This window comes from Toxorhynchites rutilus, chromosome 2 (assembly GCF_029784135.1).
Source record: "Toxorhynchites rutilus septentrionalis strain SRP chromosome 2, ASM2978413v1, whole genome shotgun sequence".
Lineage (NCBI taxonomy): Eukaryota > Metazoa > Arthropoda > Insecta > Diptera > Culicidae > Toxorhynchites > Toxorhynchites rutilus.
This window is the reverse complement of record NC_073745.1, coordinates 56,379,260-56,396,727: the sequence shown is the minus strand read 5'-3', so window position 1 is coordinate 56,396,727 and position 17,468 is coordinate 56,379,260. Positions and strand designations below refer to the sequence as shown.

The following is a 17,468-nucleotide window of genomic DNA, read 5'->3' as shown; positions in this document are numbered from 1 at the left end:
TGGACATTTTTCAAGATGCGATCGATTTTCATTTTTCAATTTGTACCCCAATATGTTCCCGAAAGACGTAATCCTACGTCAAAAAAACGTTTTGACAGCAGTTAGTGCGGCACTGGGGTTGAAACTGAACAAAAACGAATTCGCTATTAGTTTTCTACGCTTGTCCACAGAGAGGGAGGGGGTGCGGCAGTTTAAAATCGTGTTTTTCCTGTCCTCTTCTGAGAGAAGTCTGAGTTTCAGCTACTTCGAATTGTGATATCGGATGTTTCAATAAAAGCCGCTATATTGTAGTAAAAATTTTCATTAGATCTCACAATGGGCGCGGCTAAATTAACAAATAACAACGTTGTCATATTTTCTAAATATCATTAGTTATCATATCTTGTCTGACTTAGTACTAAATGGCCAGGAAGATAGCCTTTACTATTTACATTTTGTATTGCATGATAATCCATTATCTAAATTGCAACAAAATCCATTAATTTCCGCTGGAAATGCATATCTTCGATAGGTTAGTTTACAGCAGACATTGTCACCTTCTGTCCATCACACAACCGATCCACCTCCCTGAGCGTATAACACGGCATCGTGAATGGTTGGAAAAATGTGGAAACCGCCCTCGCCGAGGGACTCAGCATGCAGTAGCATATCGTATACACAATCCGCCGGATGCGCAACCAAAACATTGACTCCCTTCGCTGCCATCTCTTTTCTGATTTCGTTCAAAGTCTTACACGCAGCCAAATCGATGTGCGGTACACTGGATAGATCAACTATCACGGCGCTGATTGTCTTCTCAGTTGCACCATATCCGGAACCACCGTTGCCAAGTTTACCACGCACGCCAACAACCTGGACGAACGTCTTCTTGAACGCAGTTCTACTTGCGAAGTTGATCGCACCCGTATACCGGAATATTTTAATGTGCGGCACCTCCTCCGCCTTCCGATGACCCGCAATATTCACGTAGATTGCCGACTCCGGTATGGTTCCCAGCAGGCTGTAGTAGGATTTCCATCCCTTGACGTACAGAACGGTAACAGAGAACACTACTCCGATTAGCAGACCCAAATCGATGTTGAGAATGGTGACACTGAAAAACGTCAGCAGCCAAACTGCCAGTTCCCAACCGCCTTCGCGGTAAAACTTCTTAATATGCTGAAACTGCCAAAGCATTCCCTTGAGTGCGATGAAGATAATGGAAGATAGAACGCACTGCGGGAGCACCTCGAAGTATGGTCCCAACCAGAGCACCACAACCAATATTAGCATGGAAGAGATCACTGCTGTCAGCTGAGTTTTTCCGCCGGCCTGATGTTGGATCAGCGATCGCGACAGAGAACACGCCGTCGGAATGCACGAGAAGAACGATCCGATGATGTTGGTTATGCCCATGGCGACCAACTCCTGGTTTGCACAGACCTCGTAGCCTTCCTTCTGGGCGAAGATCATGCCCATGGACATGACGACCGAGTAGCTTACGATGGCAATTGAGATCGCATCCACGGCTAGTTTTTCCAGTAGCATGACGGGTGGTAGCTGCGGCGCTGGTAGACTACAACGACAAATGATTGCGTTATCTTCATAACAACTTGCGAACAGAGAACCTTTACTTACCCAACATGAATTTCTCCGACCAGCAACACATCGTGATTCGGTCCGAGACCGATTGCGTAGGAAGCCAACGTTCCACCAACAACCACCATCAGCTCGGTTGGTATCGGAAAGCGACATCTGGTCGCTGACCAAGGTTTCAAATACTCGTTCATGACGACCATAAAGACTATCACAGCAAGAGACGTATACACGGTCGCCGGATTACTGTTGGGGATCCGTTCGATCACATCGCGCAACGTTAGGATGTTTTTGAAAATACCACTATGTCGGGGAACGGACATCCCCAAGAGATCTTTCATTTGACTTATGAGTACATCGACAGCGGCGGCGGTGGTGAACCCGCTGACCAGGGGCTCACTGAGCAGCGAGGTGAGAGTTCCGAGACGGAAGATTCTCATCAGGATCTGAAAAGATTAACACTCAGGGAAAAGGTCAAGGGGAGATTGTAGATTTACTTACATGATAACATCCGACTATCAGCGACAGCGCTGTAACCACCTGTATCGGAGTGTAGTGTGGTTCTAAGTGAGATACTTCAGGCGATGCAGAATAGGTTTCGTTCAACTGAAAAAATACACAGAATGTAACAGAAAATCGAATTCATCCTTCGCTATCTTGAATTACCACGATCATCGGAACCGTTGCGTACGTTTGCACCACCTTCGCCGTCATCAAGCTGAGAACCGCAAACGTTCCCATCGAAACGTGTTTGGATGTGCCGAAAATCGCGTAGGTGAGACTGTGGAAGAACGCCATATAGAGTCCAACGTTGGCCGGTACGCCAGCCAGTAGTGCGCAGGCCATACCTTGCGGTATTTGCATCACAGCCACCGTTATGCCGGTGGTAAAGTCTCCGAAAAAATTCTCTCCGAAGGAATACTTTGGCAGCCATTGGAGGATTGGGATGAAGCTGAGCAGTGTGGAGGAGAAATTGAACGACCGGTAGCCCTCGGTAACGGAGTCGAGTGCTGAAAGAGAGAGAGGACATGATAGTTATGGGTGTAGCTCAGCAGGTATAGCGTTATATAGTATATCACATAAATATAACATATGATTAGTAAAGATTTTACTCCAAAAATCCAACTTTTTATTGTATGGGTAAAAACTGATGAAATTTTGGGTAAAATTAGTTTAGAGTAAACTGACCAGACGTCAGTTTTACGCGGGACAGTCCCCCATTTCAACAAAATGTCCCGCGTAAGATAACGTCCCGCATTTGGCAAAAGAAACGAAAATGTCCCGCGATATCAATATATTTCAATATTACAATTTGATCATATTGATTTTATTAAATGGATGAACCTCAAAAAAATTTTTATTTGGCAGACTGTTCAAGAGAGCTTCCAGTGCTTCCAAAGATTAATACGTTGAGCTGGTTTCATCGCACCGACAGTGAACTTTTTGTTAAGAGAGTGTCAAATGGAAACGACAGCAACAAAATTAGAAAATTATTTTTATAAAAGTCCCCTACTGATCCGTAGGGACCAACGTGAGTCAAAGTTAATCTTTGGTCCCCTAGCTCGGTCAGGGCTTAACGTGTTAAATAAGCCGGAAGAACTAGTGTATACGGGACAGGAAGAGGCAGGGTTGTTTGATGAAGTATCGTAAATGAAGCGCTTGGCAGCCTTACGGAAGTTGGCCGGAACCTCAGCTATGGCCGATGAAAAGTTGCATGTTGGCGTGTTCTTTTACCTTTTCCTGGCTTTGGTGGTCGACTGTCTCTCCATTTTGGCCATTCGCCCAAAAGTTTTCTATCGATCGCATCTGGGGGATGTTGGGAAGGTTGACGGTCTTCGCGACAATGTTCATCTCCAGCCGATCCATCCTTCAGTGATCTTTTGGCATAATGGACTGATCACAGGTTCAGTATAAAGACCACATCACCTTCGCAACGTCCGGCAGGCACTTCGTACTATATATCTACCAGTCCACCATATGACTCGAAAGAAGAGCGGCTTGGACATTCCCTTCTCGTTTGTCAGAAAATGACCTTCCTCGAGAACTTGACGTGGGTGATATATTCGTGGCCATCGCTTACCTGGGGAACGTAAAGTATCCGGTCCCCTGCCATTCATTGAATTCTAGGATCAAGTATGTCTTGTATTCCATTAAGAACACGAAAAGAAGTTTTCCACCAGCACCTGAAGATACTCTTTCTGGATGATTGCCAGCTGCTCAGATACGGCCGGTCTCGTCTGAAGCTTCCGCAGAAAAATGTCCATTTTGGCCAGATTATCCAGCTCCATTTGGTCGGTTGCTTCGATCTCCCGGCTTTAGGAGCCACAGGGAGAGGATGTTGTAAAAACTAGATTGGCTATATCTGGAGGACACAAAGTGCCTCAGGATGTCCAACTACTTCGCTGTGGGGTGGAGCTGGCAGTTTGAAAAAATCATCAAGTTGCTTGACAGTGCTGCTACTGCGAATCAACAGCCTTAATCATTTGTTGTAGTCTTAGTAAACTTAAGATTTAAGGAAAATTTGTTCCGTTGAATTATCTTTTGTAGTTTTTTTTTCATCGCCATCCGAAATTAGTCCATTTTTTTAATGCATACGTTAACACTAAAATCGATGAAAAATGGATTGGAATTTTCGAGCATTCCATTCGATAATTGGAAGAAAATTGTAGAATTTGAATCGTGCTTGCCAGACCTCAATGCTCTGACTGAGTGAGTGATTTTCAGGCGTAAACAAAATCTAAACCACCGAAAAATCACAACTGAGTGCCGATACTTATAAAGAAATAATACTGATCAGGTTTAATTGCAAGGACACATGGTTTATGTTCACACAACCTATATACATAACGTTTTGTTTCTTGTGTCCCGCGTTAGACCTCTGACCATCTGGTCACTTTAGTTTAGAGTGTAATGTTTACATGTCCCGAATTTTGTCACAACTTATCAAGTGGTTATCCAAATGGCTTCCAAGCAAGAAGTGCTTCGACAAAAAAAAATCAAGGGGTTGTATCCGAGACACGACCGCTTAGGACGTAGAACTACGCTTTTTCTTAAATCTGTTGGCTTATTTCATATTATTCATATTATTTGCGAATACGTCAAAATTTCATAAATAACTCTTTGGTAAGATGTTCTGGGGACCCTGGAAAGGTTTAATGGCTTGCGTGATTTTGTAGAATTATTTCGAGAAGCAACGATTATTTCTTGTATTTGCGAGAACAATACACTAATTGGTCATATGTCGCAATTTGTTTCTTTCTATCAATGCGCATTGCACTGAGTATGTAACGAGAGGCATCTTCCGTGCATCGCCATTCGACAAGCTTTTTTTTTATAATAATAGTTTTGTTTATTTCATGTGTTTTTCTTTTTGTACAAGAATTGCCTCAACTTTAAAATCATACTCATTCAAACTTAGATGAAACTTCAACGCATTTATAACGACGCTACTGTCAGTACTGTTTACAAAAATTATATAATTAACAATTGTCAAACACGCGTCTAACAGATGCACACAGTTGCAGCGATAAAAATGAAACATCGCGAGAATGGCCGTTTATGAGAAATCGTTTCTCGACTCTCGGTCAAAACCGTCAACTAGGAGCTAGAAACTTGTTGCATCAGAACAGAGCCGATGCGCACGAGAGTAGAGATGGGCAAACCGTTCACGAACGGTACGAACGAACTAGTTCGCTGAAAAGAGTGAACGAGCGGTCGTTCTTTTTCAAAGAACGGTAGTACTCCCCACGAACTGATTGCGAGCGAACGGTTTGTGAACGAACTGATTCCGAAAGAACGGTTTGTGAGTGAACTGTTTGAGAGTGAACTGATGGAGAGTGAACTGCTTGTGAACGAACTTGCTCAGAACGAACTGTTTGCGAGTGAACTGTATGGGAAAGAACTGATTGAGAGTGAACTGTTTGCGAGTGAACTGTATGGGAAAGAACTGATTGAGAGTGAACTGTTTGGGAACGAACTGTTTGTTTGCGGGCGAACTGTTTGTGAACGAACTAGTGCAGCTGAACTGATTTGCGCTGGACGGAATGGATGCATATAACGAGAACGCTTATAAGGAAAATAAAACGATATTGTCATGATGAGCAAAATGCATCTAACGCAGGGTTTATTATATTAATGTATATTCAATTTTGTGTTAAAAATTAAATTAGATTTTCGTATTTTTAAAAGCAAAACTATATATTTTCAATTTCATGTTTTCTTTCAACTCCGCGTAACATTCGTATATTTCCTGATTATCAGAAAAAAAATTTAGGGGAAGCTTGGGCGATTCATGGATTAGGTAAACATAAAATCTCATAGTGAGGGCAAAGTTTTTTCGTTGCTTTCAATTCATTGTTTGGCCTATTGCGTGTACGTTTTATCGTGATTGTTTGTATGATTGATTGTTAGTGAAAATCGCTGCTGATTTTTCCCCTGAATGAACATTTTGAAAAAGAGAATATGAAAAATTGCACATATTTTGTGCACATCAAATTATTACATAAACTTTTGTCGACCGATAAACATATTTTCACATACAGTTTGCGACTTTTAAAGAAGAAGCAGCTTATCTTTCCCCACTAAATATCAAAAATATAAATCCCATACGTACACTATCCAATCCAACGATATCAATTCATAGCTGTCTATTGATGTTGGGTTCCAGCTAACATTCTATGTTGTTCTTAATACCGCTGAACGAAAGAGCGAAAGAACGGCTCAAAAGAACTGATTCACTTAGATGAACTGTTAATGAGTGAACCGTTCATCAAAGTGAACTGTTTTGCCCATCTCTACACGAGAGCAAATACGAATGGTAGCTAAAAGTATCGAACGTGCGCAATTCACATGTAGGGGAACCGCAGGTAATACGGACAGTGGGGGTAATATGGACAGGTGGTTGATTTGTATAGTTACATTTTGAATTTCCGATTTCTGTTAATGAGAACACCTTCTGCGTGTTATTCTATAATATGTAAGCTACACTATGGAAATGAATACTGATCAAAATGGGAAAGGAAAAACAAAAACCGAAAATCATACATAGTTCCGCGTGAGGATGTAATTTTAGCTGCTTCGATATGAGACATTTTGAGTGGTTTAATATCAAAATTCAATTCGCTGATGGTTATGTTTCGGTTTGTGAGTTAACAGAGAAGCGATATTAGGTATGTACGGAAAATTAAATTCATTTTTGAGTGGAAAATTTTAAATTATCGAAATAATTGTACTGGTGGTGTAAAACGGACAGTTGCCAGTGGGAGTGAGAGTGAGAACTGTGAAAAGTCTGTTTAATCTATTCCTAAGGAATGCCCTGCGTCTATAAATGGAAATCAAATCGCCAAATGAGGACTGTTTAGAAGCTGACTGGAACCAAAAGCAAAATAGTCGAGGGTCTGTCCGTTTACACTGCTGAAAAGCACGATATCACTTCTAGGTGGATTAATTCGATTTTTTCATCATTTAACGGACATTCGTGATGAGTTCAGACCTTGGTTGAATAAAATTATTTCTATCGCGATCGATAAACCTCTACGCTTCATATATTACAAACCTGTCCATTATACCCGCATCGAAAAAAATGTTGTACTTTTCGGTCTGTTTTAATTTTAGTAAAAAACATTGAAAAACCCTTTTTTGTAAAATATTTGACAAATTAGGTAGAAAAACAGTATATTGAATTGCAAGAAACTGCATCAAAGTTTTGGGAAACATGAGTTTCCAAAGATATAAATGAAGTTCTTCTTAACATGTCCGTTTTACCCCCACCTCCCCTGCAGGGAATGAATGTCAAATGTTCGCGCAACGAAAACAAGCAACACACACAAAGCCAAACACTGATGGCTAGAAGCCACCTATAATCATTTGCACTCTTTTCTTTTTTCGCATGCTTTAACATGGCTCGGATTCGGATGTTAATTGCAATGCCAGATGCACTTCAAGTGAAATATTCGCTATCGTTCACAGCTCGAGGAGAAACATAAAACGCAAAATGAGTACGATAAGCGACCTTTGTTGTTTCGGGCACAGAAAGATTCTGAGAATTTTCCGCAGAGGAGATGCAATACTTATACGCTAGCGAGAACTTACTTACTATGCAAGGGTAGAGTTTACTTCGCAAATTTTGTTGCCCGTTATTGACAGCTTTGTTCGGGAAAGCACACAAATGGACAGAACGAATGTATGGGGAAATGGGAATGCTTCCAATTATCATCAATTTAAAACATATACAGACTATTGTAATGGATTGTAATGTATAGCATATACAGGGTGTCGACTTTCTTAAAACATTCGGTATTATTGGAAAAGCTCTCTCAGCGTTGGAGTTCCCACATGAGAGACAGAAGATCATTTTGGCTAAAATGTTCCGTAAACCTATCATTTCCAAAAATGCTCCAGTCGTTTTCCGGATCATAGTGAACAAACTTGTTGCTGTTTTTGCTATCAATATTGTTTTAGCTAAGTCTGCTGGTCACTAGGTCACTAGAATCAACAGTCAAAAGTTTCTCGAATCGTTTTCCAGCTATTTTTTTTTAAATCTAAATCAATGACGGCAAGATCAAGGATATATCAATGCTTCGAAAGCTTTGAAACCAGAGCTCCGCATCCCAGACGAAATTTCGAGATTTGTCTGTCGTAAATTTTGACGAGTTATTTTAATCCATCATTCTATTGATGAATCCGGAGCTTCCCTGATTCAAGAGTTTTTCTTCTCCTTTGTAAAAGTCCAGTTGCAGCTGGCGTAATATGACCAACTCACGTTGGTAGATTTGTTCAAATATATAATTCCCAGACCTTCTTTAAAAGCTGCACGTTAAACTCTGATGCTTGAGAACGTTCCAAGAACATTGACGTCATGTAACGATTTAACACCTCCATTTATTCTTCATCCCAAAATCTGATGTTCAGATGCAACTGCAGCCTATTTATAGTCTTGTTCAAAGACTCGTCGAAACCAACGACAAAATATAGCTAACGAAGTTTCATCAAGCTCAGAATCCTCAGCTTAAGAATTCGTGGCAAAGCCTATCATCATCATGAAGCTCATTTTATCAAGCCCTAGCTATACCTTCTCAGCTTTTGGTGTTATCAAAATTTTCTAATTACTGCAATAACAAAAATTCTAAACGATAGAATTTATTTTTTTTCCAGATTGATGTCGTAGTTCCCTGATATTCCATGATTTTTCCTGACATTATTTTAATTCCCTGATATTTCCTGATTTTCAAGGTAGTCGACACCCTGATATAAAACCTGATATAAAAAAGACGGGTGGGTAATGTCGAGGACATAACCGGCGTGACGTAGGACTATACAAAGGGGACAACCTTTGGTAAATATATATTTTAAATATATTGTTTTATTTTCTTCTCCTACGGAATACCTACCTATCTACCTGAAAAATGGATTAGTTTACTGTTTACTCTTTATGAACATGTTGATGGTTCTGAAAAGAACCTTTGGTGTTGTGTTTTTGTTATCACTCGATATTCCCATCTTGTTCGGTTAAACCTTCCTGTTTAGCTATTGCGTTTGCCACTCGCCACAGCTTTCACAGTTGGAAAATTTCTTCCCATCCAGCTTGTGACATGTTGTTCAGTAAATTACATTTAATGCGACGTGCCGGAGAAACACTTTGCCACTCACAGAAACTAATTGTTGCCTTGATGAGCGCCGAACCGAAGCTGCTCTGTTCTTGATGCGGGTTTTCTGATTGTCGTGAGCAGCTTTGCAAGCCAACTCGAGCACTCCGACGGCCGAAACTCTATAATCGCTGTTAGGTATACTGGTGCTCCGGCACCAATCCGTTCGGCCTAGTTACCCTTGCGGAGAAATCAGTGAATGCGACCAACAGGGAACTGGAGACCTGCACGGTTCGAGTGAGACTTTGCCTTTCCCTTAACTTGTCCTCATTTGTTACGTCCACGATGCCGATGCCGTACAACTACACGGGTTTACGGTTTGAAAGAAAATAAGATATTTTTTTGGGGTCCGCGTGTTTTATACTCTAGCGGTACACACTCACAGGATAGAGACAAATCGGCAGACTCAGCCAGAGGGGCGAGTCCAACGAGACGAACGAATGAGCGTTAAAAGGGAGCGATGGCAAAACAATACATTCATTACGATTTGTTCGCTCGTTGGATTCACATTCACATGCACATGCTAGAAAGGGTCCTTTTCAGGATCACAAAATTATCTTCAATCTAAAGAGTTTATTGTTTTGTTATCAATCGATATCTCCATCTTGTTCTGCTAAACCTTCCTGTTTAGCGATTTGTTGCCACTCGCCACCGCTTTCATAGTTGGAAAATTTCTTCCCATCCTGCTTTGTGACATGTTGTACAGTAAATTACATTCAATGCGACGTGCCGAAGCGCCACTCAGTGTCGCATTGGAGGCGATTTTAACCTGTAATGGAACATTTGCGATGACAGTGGACAGTGTCGACTTTCAATGTGGGGTCATAATTTGGATCTCTATGTTCACAAATGTCCAACTAAATAAGTCTAAATAAGCCGTTTTGCGATTGCGTTTGCCACTCGCCACTCGCTGCAACTGCCTGTTGTCTTGATGTCCACCGAACCAAATGTGTTCTGTTCCGAATGCGGGTTTTCTTATCGTCGCGAGCTGCTTTGCCAGCTAACTCGATCACTTCGGCGGCCGAAACTATATAACGCCGGCTAGGTGGACTGGTGCACTGGTACTAACGCGCTCGGCTTAGCTACCCTTGCGGGGAACTCCAGATCAACACGGTTCGAGCGAGATTTTGCCTTTCCCTTCACTTTTCCTCCTTTACCATGTCCAGACATGGCTGTTTGGGTTGGTTTGTTGGTGTGTTGTGATGCGAATCGATGTGGTGTACGGTTTGAATGAGAATGATCGTTACGGCAGCGGAGCGGGGATTTTTAAGCTGACTGGCTGGCTCGAGAATTACGCATGTGTGAGACTGCGACCAATGTTTCGTTAATTTTTTTCTTTTTCCTTTCCAATCGTGCTTCATTCTATTTCGCTGCTGCTCTGGTTGCCCGTTTTGGTCGGTACGATTTGAGGAGCACAAAATGGACCAATCAAAAATGGGCACATAGTGCATTTTGACAATGCTTGATATTTCACAATTATTCAATTATTTATCTCAAGAAAAATGAAATGTTATTCGTTATGATAGATGCGTAGATATATTTCCTATCAATTGCTGCAAAAACCTTTGCGATCTATTGAGAAATGCTCGAGTTATAAGCGTTCCAAATCTTGCATTTGTTCCTACTTGTTCAGTGCCTAGATTTCCATTTCACCCCCTATATCTTCCGGTTAGACGTAGTCCTACGTCAAAATATATTCGATTGGTATGCAAATCGTTAAAATCCGTTAGCAGCAAAAATAGTTATTAACATAAACTTTATTTCATGAAGACGTGACCTGTCTTCTGATTTGGCACCCTCAATGTAAGACGTAGTCCTACGTCAAAACACCAAAAATCCCGGTATATATTTGACAGAATGTAGATCAGGAAAACTAGAGGACTCAAATGGCTTCCTTCTGGTTCAAGAAGTTGAAATATTCAATCGGCGTTCCTTGAGTTAAGATTCAAACCAACTTAGCAAAGTCCCAGTAACACCTAGCTTTGTTTACTAGGCGATAGCGATGTCGCGATAGATATTATGAAAAGCGGCTGTTAGATCGATGTGAAAAGTGTCGGTTTGGAAGCTTTCGACCATGCTGTCGGCGACATAATTGCAAAAAGTCTTCGTGATAGTTGACCGGCCGGACATGAATCCATATTGATCGCAAACTGCTTGAATAGCTTCGGAAAACGATCAGTAGCTAAAGAAAGCTGCAAGACGTGTTGTAGCGGGATCAACAAACTAGAGATGCATTTCTTCAAAAATAACGATGGTATTCAGTCTGGAACAGAATTACGATACCTGGAGTACACCCTCAATGCAGCTCGTTTCAGCGTTTTCATTGAATCGCTATCCGCTCGAGAGTAACTTTTAGAATTTCCTAATGTGACAAAATATGGAGTTCGAAACGTTTCAAAGAAAGTATGACTACGCCCGGAAACCCGGAAGTGGCAGATCGCCAAAGCGAAGGCTAAAGGTCTTTTCAAGCGGAATCCAAATGTTCTGCAATCCTACGTTCAAAAAGCGAAGGAAAGGGCTGAATTAGGATGGTTCAAAGCCCATATTAAGCCGGATTGGAATGCAAAGTATTTTTGACGTGGGACTACGTCTAACCGGAGTATATGGGGGGTAAAATGAAAACCTAAATACAGAACATGCAGGAAATATGAAAGATTCCGAATGCTTATAACTCGAACCATTCTTACTGGATCGGAAAGGTGTTTGCATCAACTGATAGGGAATATTTCTACGCTTCTATCGCATTTAATAAAATGTTATTTTTCATTAGATAAACAATTGAAAAACTGTAAAATGTTAAGCGTTATCTATACGCCTTAACTACCTCGTTTTGATTGGCCCGATTTACTGTTTCCCTAACACAGCCATCTAAACCAAGCAGCATTGCAAATACATGAAAGTCGGGGATATTTTTGTTCCGACTGATATATATTTTCCTAACACAGACTTCAAATCCATGGAGCGTAGGGAAATTGGCATTGCAAATTCATGTAGGTCGGGGGTATTTTTGTTTCGACTGAAATGTGTTTCCCCAACACAGACATCTGAACCAAGGTGTCTGAGGAAATTGGCATTGCAAATTCATACAAGTCGTGGGCATTTTTGTTCCACCGGAAATGTGTTTGCCTAACACAGACCTCAAAACCAAGATGTCTGGGGAAATTTTGCAAATAAATGCAAACTGCGAGTACGTTTGCACTCGCTTGCCTTTGTGCAAACTAGAATATGTTTCCTTAACACGGTATTCTAAACTTAGGAACCTGGGAAAATCGTACAGACACTAGAGGCGAATGAACTTTCAGGTTTAAATCCTCTATAGTATAAAAAGTAGAAGTTGAAGTTGTTGATTCATGCAAGCCGTAGGTACTTCTGCACCCGCATTTTTTTTTGCACACCGAAAAGTGTTTTCCTAACACGGATTACAAGAACGGTTACGAACATAACGCTTTGGCCCGGTTATTCAAGATTGCATTGAAGGATATGCCTTCATATCTGCTGCTCACTGAAATGATTGATAAGCTCAGGTAGTCCCCTGAGCACTTGTCTCGAAACTTGAAGGGTCTGTAGGGATATAATGTCAAGTTTCAACCTTGCGGTTATATTATAGATATAACCCACCCATTTTTTTAGGCAAATAAGTGCTTAAGGACACTGTACAAAAATATTTTATATATATTTGTTATATAAACATGAATGTTTGGTTATGGTAGACGAAACGTGCTGCCTGGTAATTTTCGATCAGAATACTGGGCAGAAAATTTTATACCTCGATTGATCGGAAGATTGTAAAATCAAGAAGTCGAAATTCACCAAAAAATTCCATGTTTGGCAAGCAATCTGCAGTTGTGAATTGAAAAACGTGTTTTGACCATCCCCAGAAAACATTAAATCGTATAACATTTACACATACTAGATCGCACATAAATTCGTATCAAATTACAATCGTATAAAATATCAACCAACGGATGCATCATGTGTATCCAAAATTGTATAAAATACAAAAAACACGATTTATCATTGATGGATTAAGTCGTATATCGGTATTATGATCATCTTCGTACCGGGATATGCAGTATTATATACATACATTCTATTCATTTTATATATAATTGTCGAGTCAAATCGCATATCAGTGTAAAAAGCATCGTATATCGTTATATACGGCTTTATATGTGAATAAAATATGTCATATATGTATATCGCCTCCATTTTTGCGTGTATATTCCAGTTATATGTATCAGATATCATCCAAATGTGCCTTGGATGTAAGTATATCGTCTACAATTATGGCTATTTATATGATTTGATGTTTGCTGGGTCATCATAACTCAAATAGAACAATTTTAGTTATCCATAACACGGGGATAAACGTAGCGCCCCACTCTACTGGTACTGATTGGATGTCACAAGTTAGATCTTCAATACCCGAATGCCGCGAATGATAGTTATGGTTTACACGCATAAAATGGGGTATCAACAGATAATCAAACGCCCTTTGAACACAAACGAATGACCGCGTGCCGCGATCAAAACAAAAGATCCGAAAGGAATCTCTATGAGCGTCACTTCGTTGTTTGTCATTCGGCCTTTCTTAGGTTCACATCCCTCAAATCACCGCTAACAACCCGCATTATCAATCTAAGCACTATCATAATAATATTTGTCCGGCGTCCCCGTGATAATTCAACAACATTGGTGATAATGATTCATCGTACTGTTGCTACCTTTTGAATACGCAATCGGTGACCCAAAGGTCGTCAAATATTTGGGGGGACTAGAAATCGGCTTCCCGGGGCGATAGCAACACGTTGTTTTTACTCAGTCGCGTGCAAATATTTTCTTGTTGCCGTTTGATTAGGTCGTGGGGTTGGGGTTTGGACTTGGGAGATTAGGCACCTGGGACGCTGCGGTAGAGACTCCACGAATGTTCATCAATTGTATTTTTTATGATTTTGACTTTTAGGAATTACACTTGTCTCGAAACTTGAAGGGTCTGTCAGGATATCATGTCAAGTTTTTTTTTACTTACCCGATGTTTTGACACTGTCATACTCCGTCAGTTGATTAAGATCTTCTTGGTTGAGACACTGCCTCGTCACGAGATAGGACAATTCGCTGTACTCGGACTTTAGTTTATTGCTGAGAAATGGTAATTAATATTAAGTCCACACTTTTTGTTTAAATTCATCGGTACTAACCCATCATTTGGCTCTGCTTTATGGTACAACATTTTAATGCCTCCGCTTAATTTATATCACTATCTTCACTGAATCGATCCACTATCCGTTACAGCGGAACAATCGATGTTTCTGCTCTCACTAGTTCTCGTCAGGTTAATAACAAAACGTTGGGTTCGTTGTGGTCTTGTCTTCAATTTCACCGAAAACACTTCTCACGGACTCATTTCAATTCTGTATTAAATCACTTTCTACACATAACTATCGCAAAAACTACGTTTATCCGTTTTCTGGACTCATCATCTCAAATTTTGAGGAATACTTCTCCACTGAACAAGGATCAATACACCGAAGGATGCGCGTGCTGCTTGGTCTCGTGACTACAACGAACTGACGACTGTGTGTTTATACAGCTCACAGTCTAATGTTTGCGAGTCGATACTCCACGATGCGATAAGGACGGACTGATGAGAATACGCGAAGATCGAGGATCGAAGAAGAGGCTTCTCACTCTAAACTCTAACAGGAATCCCAACCCGAAAAGTCGGATTGGAATGCACAACTGTTCCACTGGAAACTTTTCGACGGTTTGTTTTCTTCATATCCCTCATCCATGATCATTACCATCATCATCATCATCAGTTCAATGGTACTACCCAAGAGCACTTGTATCAATTCAAAGGCAGAAAGATGTCAATAAAGCTGCCGTATAGAACCAATTGTGATTGCGTCTGCCTGTGGTGATCTGAGGCCCATATTCAGCCCGGAAATTCCTGTCCAATCCAGTTTTTCGTCGGCATTAGCGGGTAACGTGCGTTGATAAGCTTTCACGTGAACGTTGACCGGAGTGTTTCGTTTTCTGCCGTTTTCGTTTTCCGCCGTTTTCTGGAAGTGTTTTCCGAAGCGTTGTTTGTTTGCGATCTACAATCGATGGTACAAACAAACATTTGGCAAGGCCACCGTTTTTGCATCCGGAAGCATTCTTGTGTTATCGCTTAGAAAGTGGACCTCTTTCGGCATAACAGATTACGAACTGAACTTGTAGCATAATCATAATCAATTGGATTACGATTTATCATAATTTGGTTATAGCCACATTCAATATCATAAGTTAAAATTATGATCAATTTTCAATTTTCAGTCAAAATAATGAAAAAGTATTTTTTCAAATTCGTTGTACTTCCCACGTAGTTTCAAATTACGTTACTAAGAAGAAAAAGTTCCTAAATTTCGGGGCCTGTCTACGATTTTTTCTGCCTGTAATTTAAGAGACATATGGTAAGGAAACGGAAAAAAAGGCTCATTTACTTGATCAGGTATCACATCCCAAATATCGGATAAAATATGGTCATTGACAGGATAACAAGACGGTCTAGACAATTACGACACAAATCTAATTCCACAGGTGATTTTCCTGACTGGGTAGGGAAGGGATGGCGCTCATATGCTACAGACAGGTAAAAGTTCCGTATGGAAAATTTCTACGAAAGGCATCCAATAGGAATGAGAAAGCTAGGTTTCCCGTATCACTCTCACATAAATATTATGAATGGCACACATTCGAAAGAAAAGCAACACAGATATGGAGTAGTGGATAATGATAGGGTTGATCCTAGAACTCATCAGCACCCTGTTCAAACGACGGAAAAAATTGAAACTTTTCTGCAGTAGTCGTTCTATCAAAACTCTCGTTTTAAACAATTTGAAATGAATTTTGAGCTCTAACAATACTCCATGTTACAATAGAATCTCGAATATCCGCGATCGCGAATTCCATCGTAATTACATAGGACTTTCCAAAATTTGTCAGTAGATGCTAGGCTCTTGCTCTTTTGTTTTATTCATGACTTTCACATTATCTGACTACTGCACAAGGAGATGCACTGTCCAGGAGATGCATTTAAGTGGAAATTAGCATTTAGAGATCGACAGTTATTCTCTAGACAAAAACTGTCTTCGACAAAGTTTTTACATATAATAGAGCACTCATTTCTATGTTATCAAAATAGGGTGATCAAAATTGTCGATGAAATAAAAACTATAACTTTCTTATCTTTATAGATAACATAGTTCATAACAATGTTGTAGTCCCAGTTATTTGAGACATCTTTGTAGAACAAAGTTTTTTTTTTCTATCATTTGAAATAACCGATATAGCGCTTTTTTTTTCTAAGTTGCGTTAGGGTCACCATGAAAAAAACTGTTTTTTTTTTGCTCTAACTTTTATGTTCCAAATTCTACATACAAACTGTCTTCAAAAGACTTTTAGAGCTTACTAATACAAACATTTTTCGATGCAGAACTTGTTAATATCTCAACTTTACTCAAAGTTATTTATATTTCTTCTCAAAAAATACGCTCCCTGCAATTGTTTGTCACTCTTTCTGGGGCAAACATAAACAAAGTTCATTAGCGGCGTTTGAAAGAGTTAATTCTACATGATGTGTGATTTTCAAAACTATGTTATTTTTCGTGTTTGAATAAATTAAACTTGAAATCATAGGTTTTTGAGTAAAAAACCATGAATAACTTTGAGTAGGGTTAAGATATTGACAAGTTCTGCACCGCAAAATGTTGGTCTTGATAAGCTCTAAAAGTCGTACTATGACAGTTTTGATGTAGAATTTTAAATATAAAAGTTAGAGCAAAAAAACCGCTTTTTCATGGTCACCCTAATGCAACTCAGGAAAAAAGCACTGAATCGATTGAACACCGGGGCAAGTTGAAATTCGGGGTAAGTTAAAACGGAAATCATCACTTTTACAAGGAATGATAGATTGACGTGATAAAAATATATGTAGTAAACATTATCTTCGGTTCGAAAACACTGATTTTTCCAAAAATATCGCAAGAATCGCACGTCAGGTAATCAAATAGGGATAATCAAGTGTAGTGGTTTTGAAAACTTTGAAAAATCTTTTTTCGTGAAGCTCTGAGCATTTAAACTCAACCCATGTTTTTTTCAACCCAGGGGTAAGTTGAAACCAGTGAAAATCGACTATTTTTTAAACATTGCTGCAAATTCCGGACGTTATTTGTCGGTGATTGTTGTATGAATGAATGATGATAAATA

At 40.0% G+C, this 17,468-nt stretch overlaps 1 protein-coding gene across 1 annotated transcript; it reads right to left on the bottom strand.

Annotated features, from left to right (window-relative positions):
• Positions 1–313: 313 nt before the first annotated feature.
• On the bottom strand, positions 314–14,965 carry LOC129768045 (solute carrier family 26 member 6-like). The gene is made up of 6 exons (XM_055769418.1): positions 14,417–14,965; positions 14,248–14,357; positions 2,242–2,585; positions 2,077–2,181; positions 1,618–2,021; positions 314–1,555 (listed from the first exon to the last, which is right to left on the bottom strand). Exons 1-6 carry the CDS (start codon positions 14,446–14,448, stop codon positions 547–549), a joined length of 2,004 nt encoding a protein of 667 aa, XP_055625393.1. The 5' UTR covers positions 14,449–14,965; the 3' UTR covers positions 314–546.
• Positions 14,966–17,468: the final 2,503 nt, after the last annotated feature.

Excerpts from the sequence above, each read along its gene's own strand:
- LOC129768045 (XM_055769418.1), bottom strand. The coding sequence starts at position 14,448 with ATGTTGTACCATAAAGCAGAGCCAAATGATGG. Across the intron at positions 2,182-2,241 it reads CAACGGTTCCGATGATCGTG|TTGAACGAAACCTATTCTGC; the intron begins GTAATTCAAGAT and ends GTATTTTTTCAG. Across the intron at positions 1,556-1,617 it reads GTCGGAGAAATTCATGTTGG|TCTACCAGCGCCGCAGCTAC; the intron begins GTAAGTAAAGGT and ends TTGTCGTTGTAG.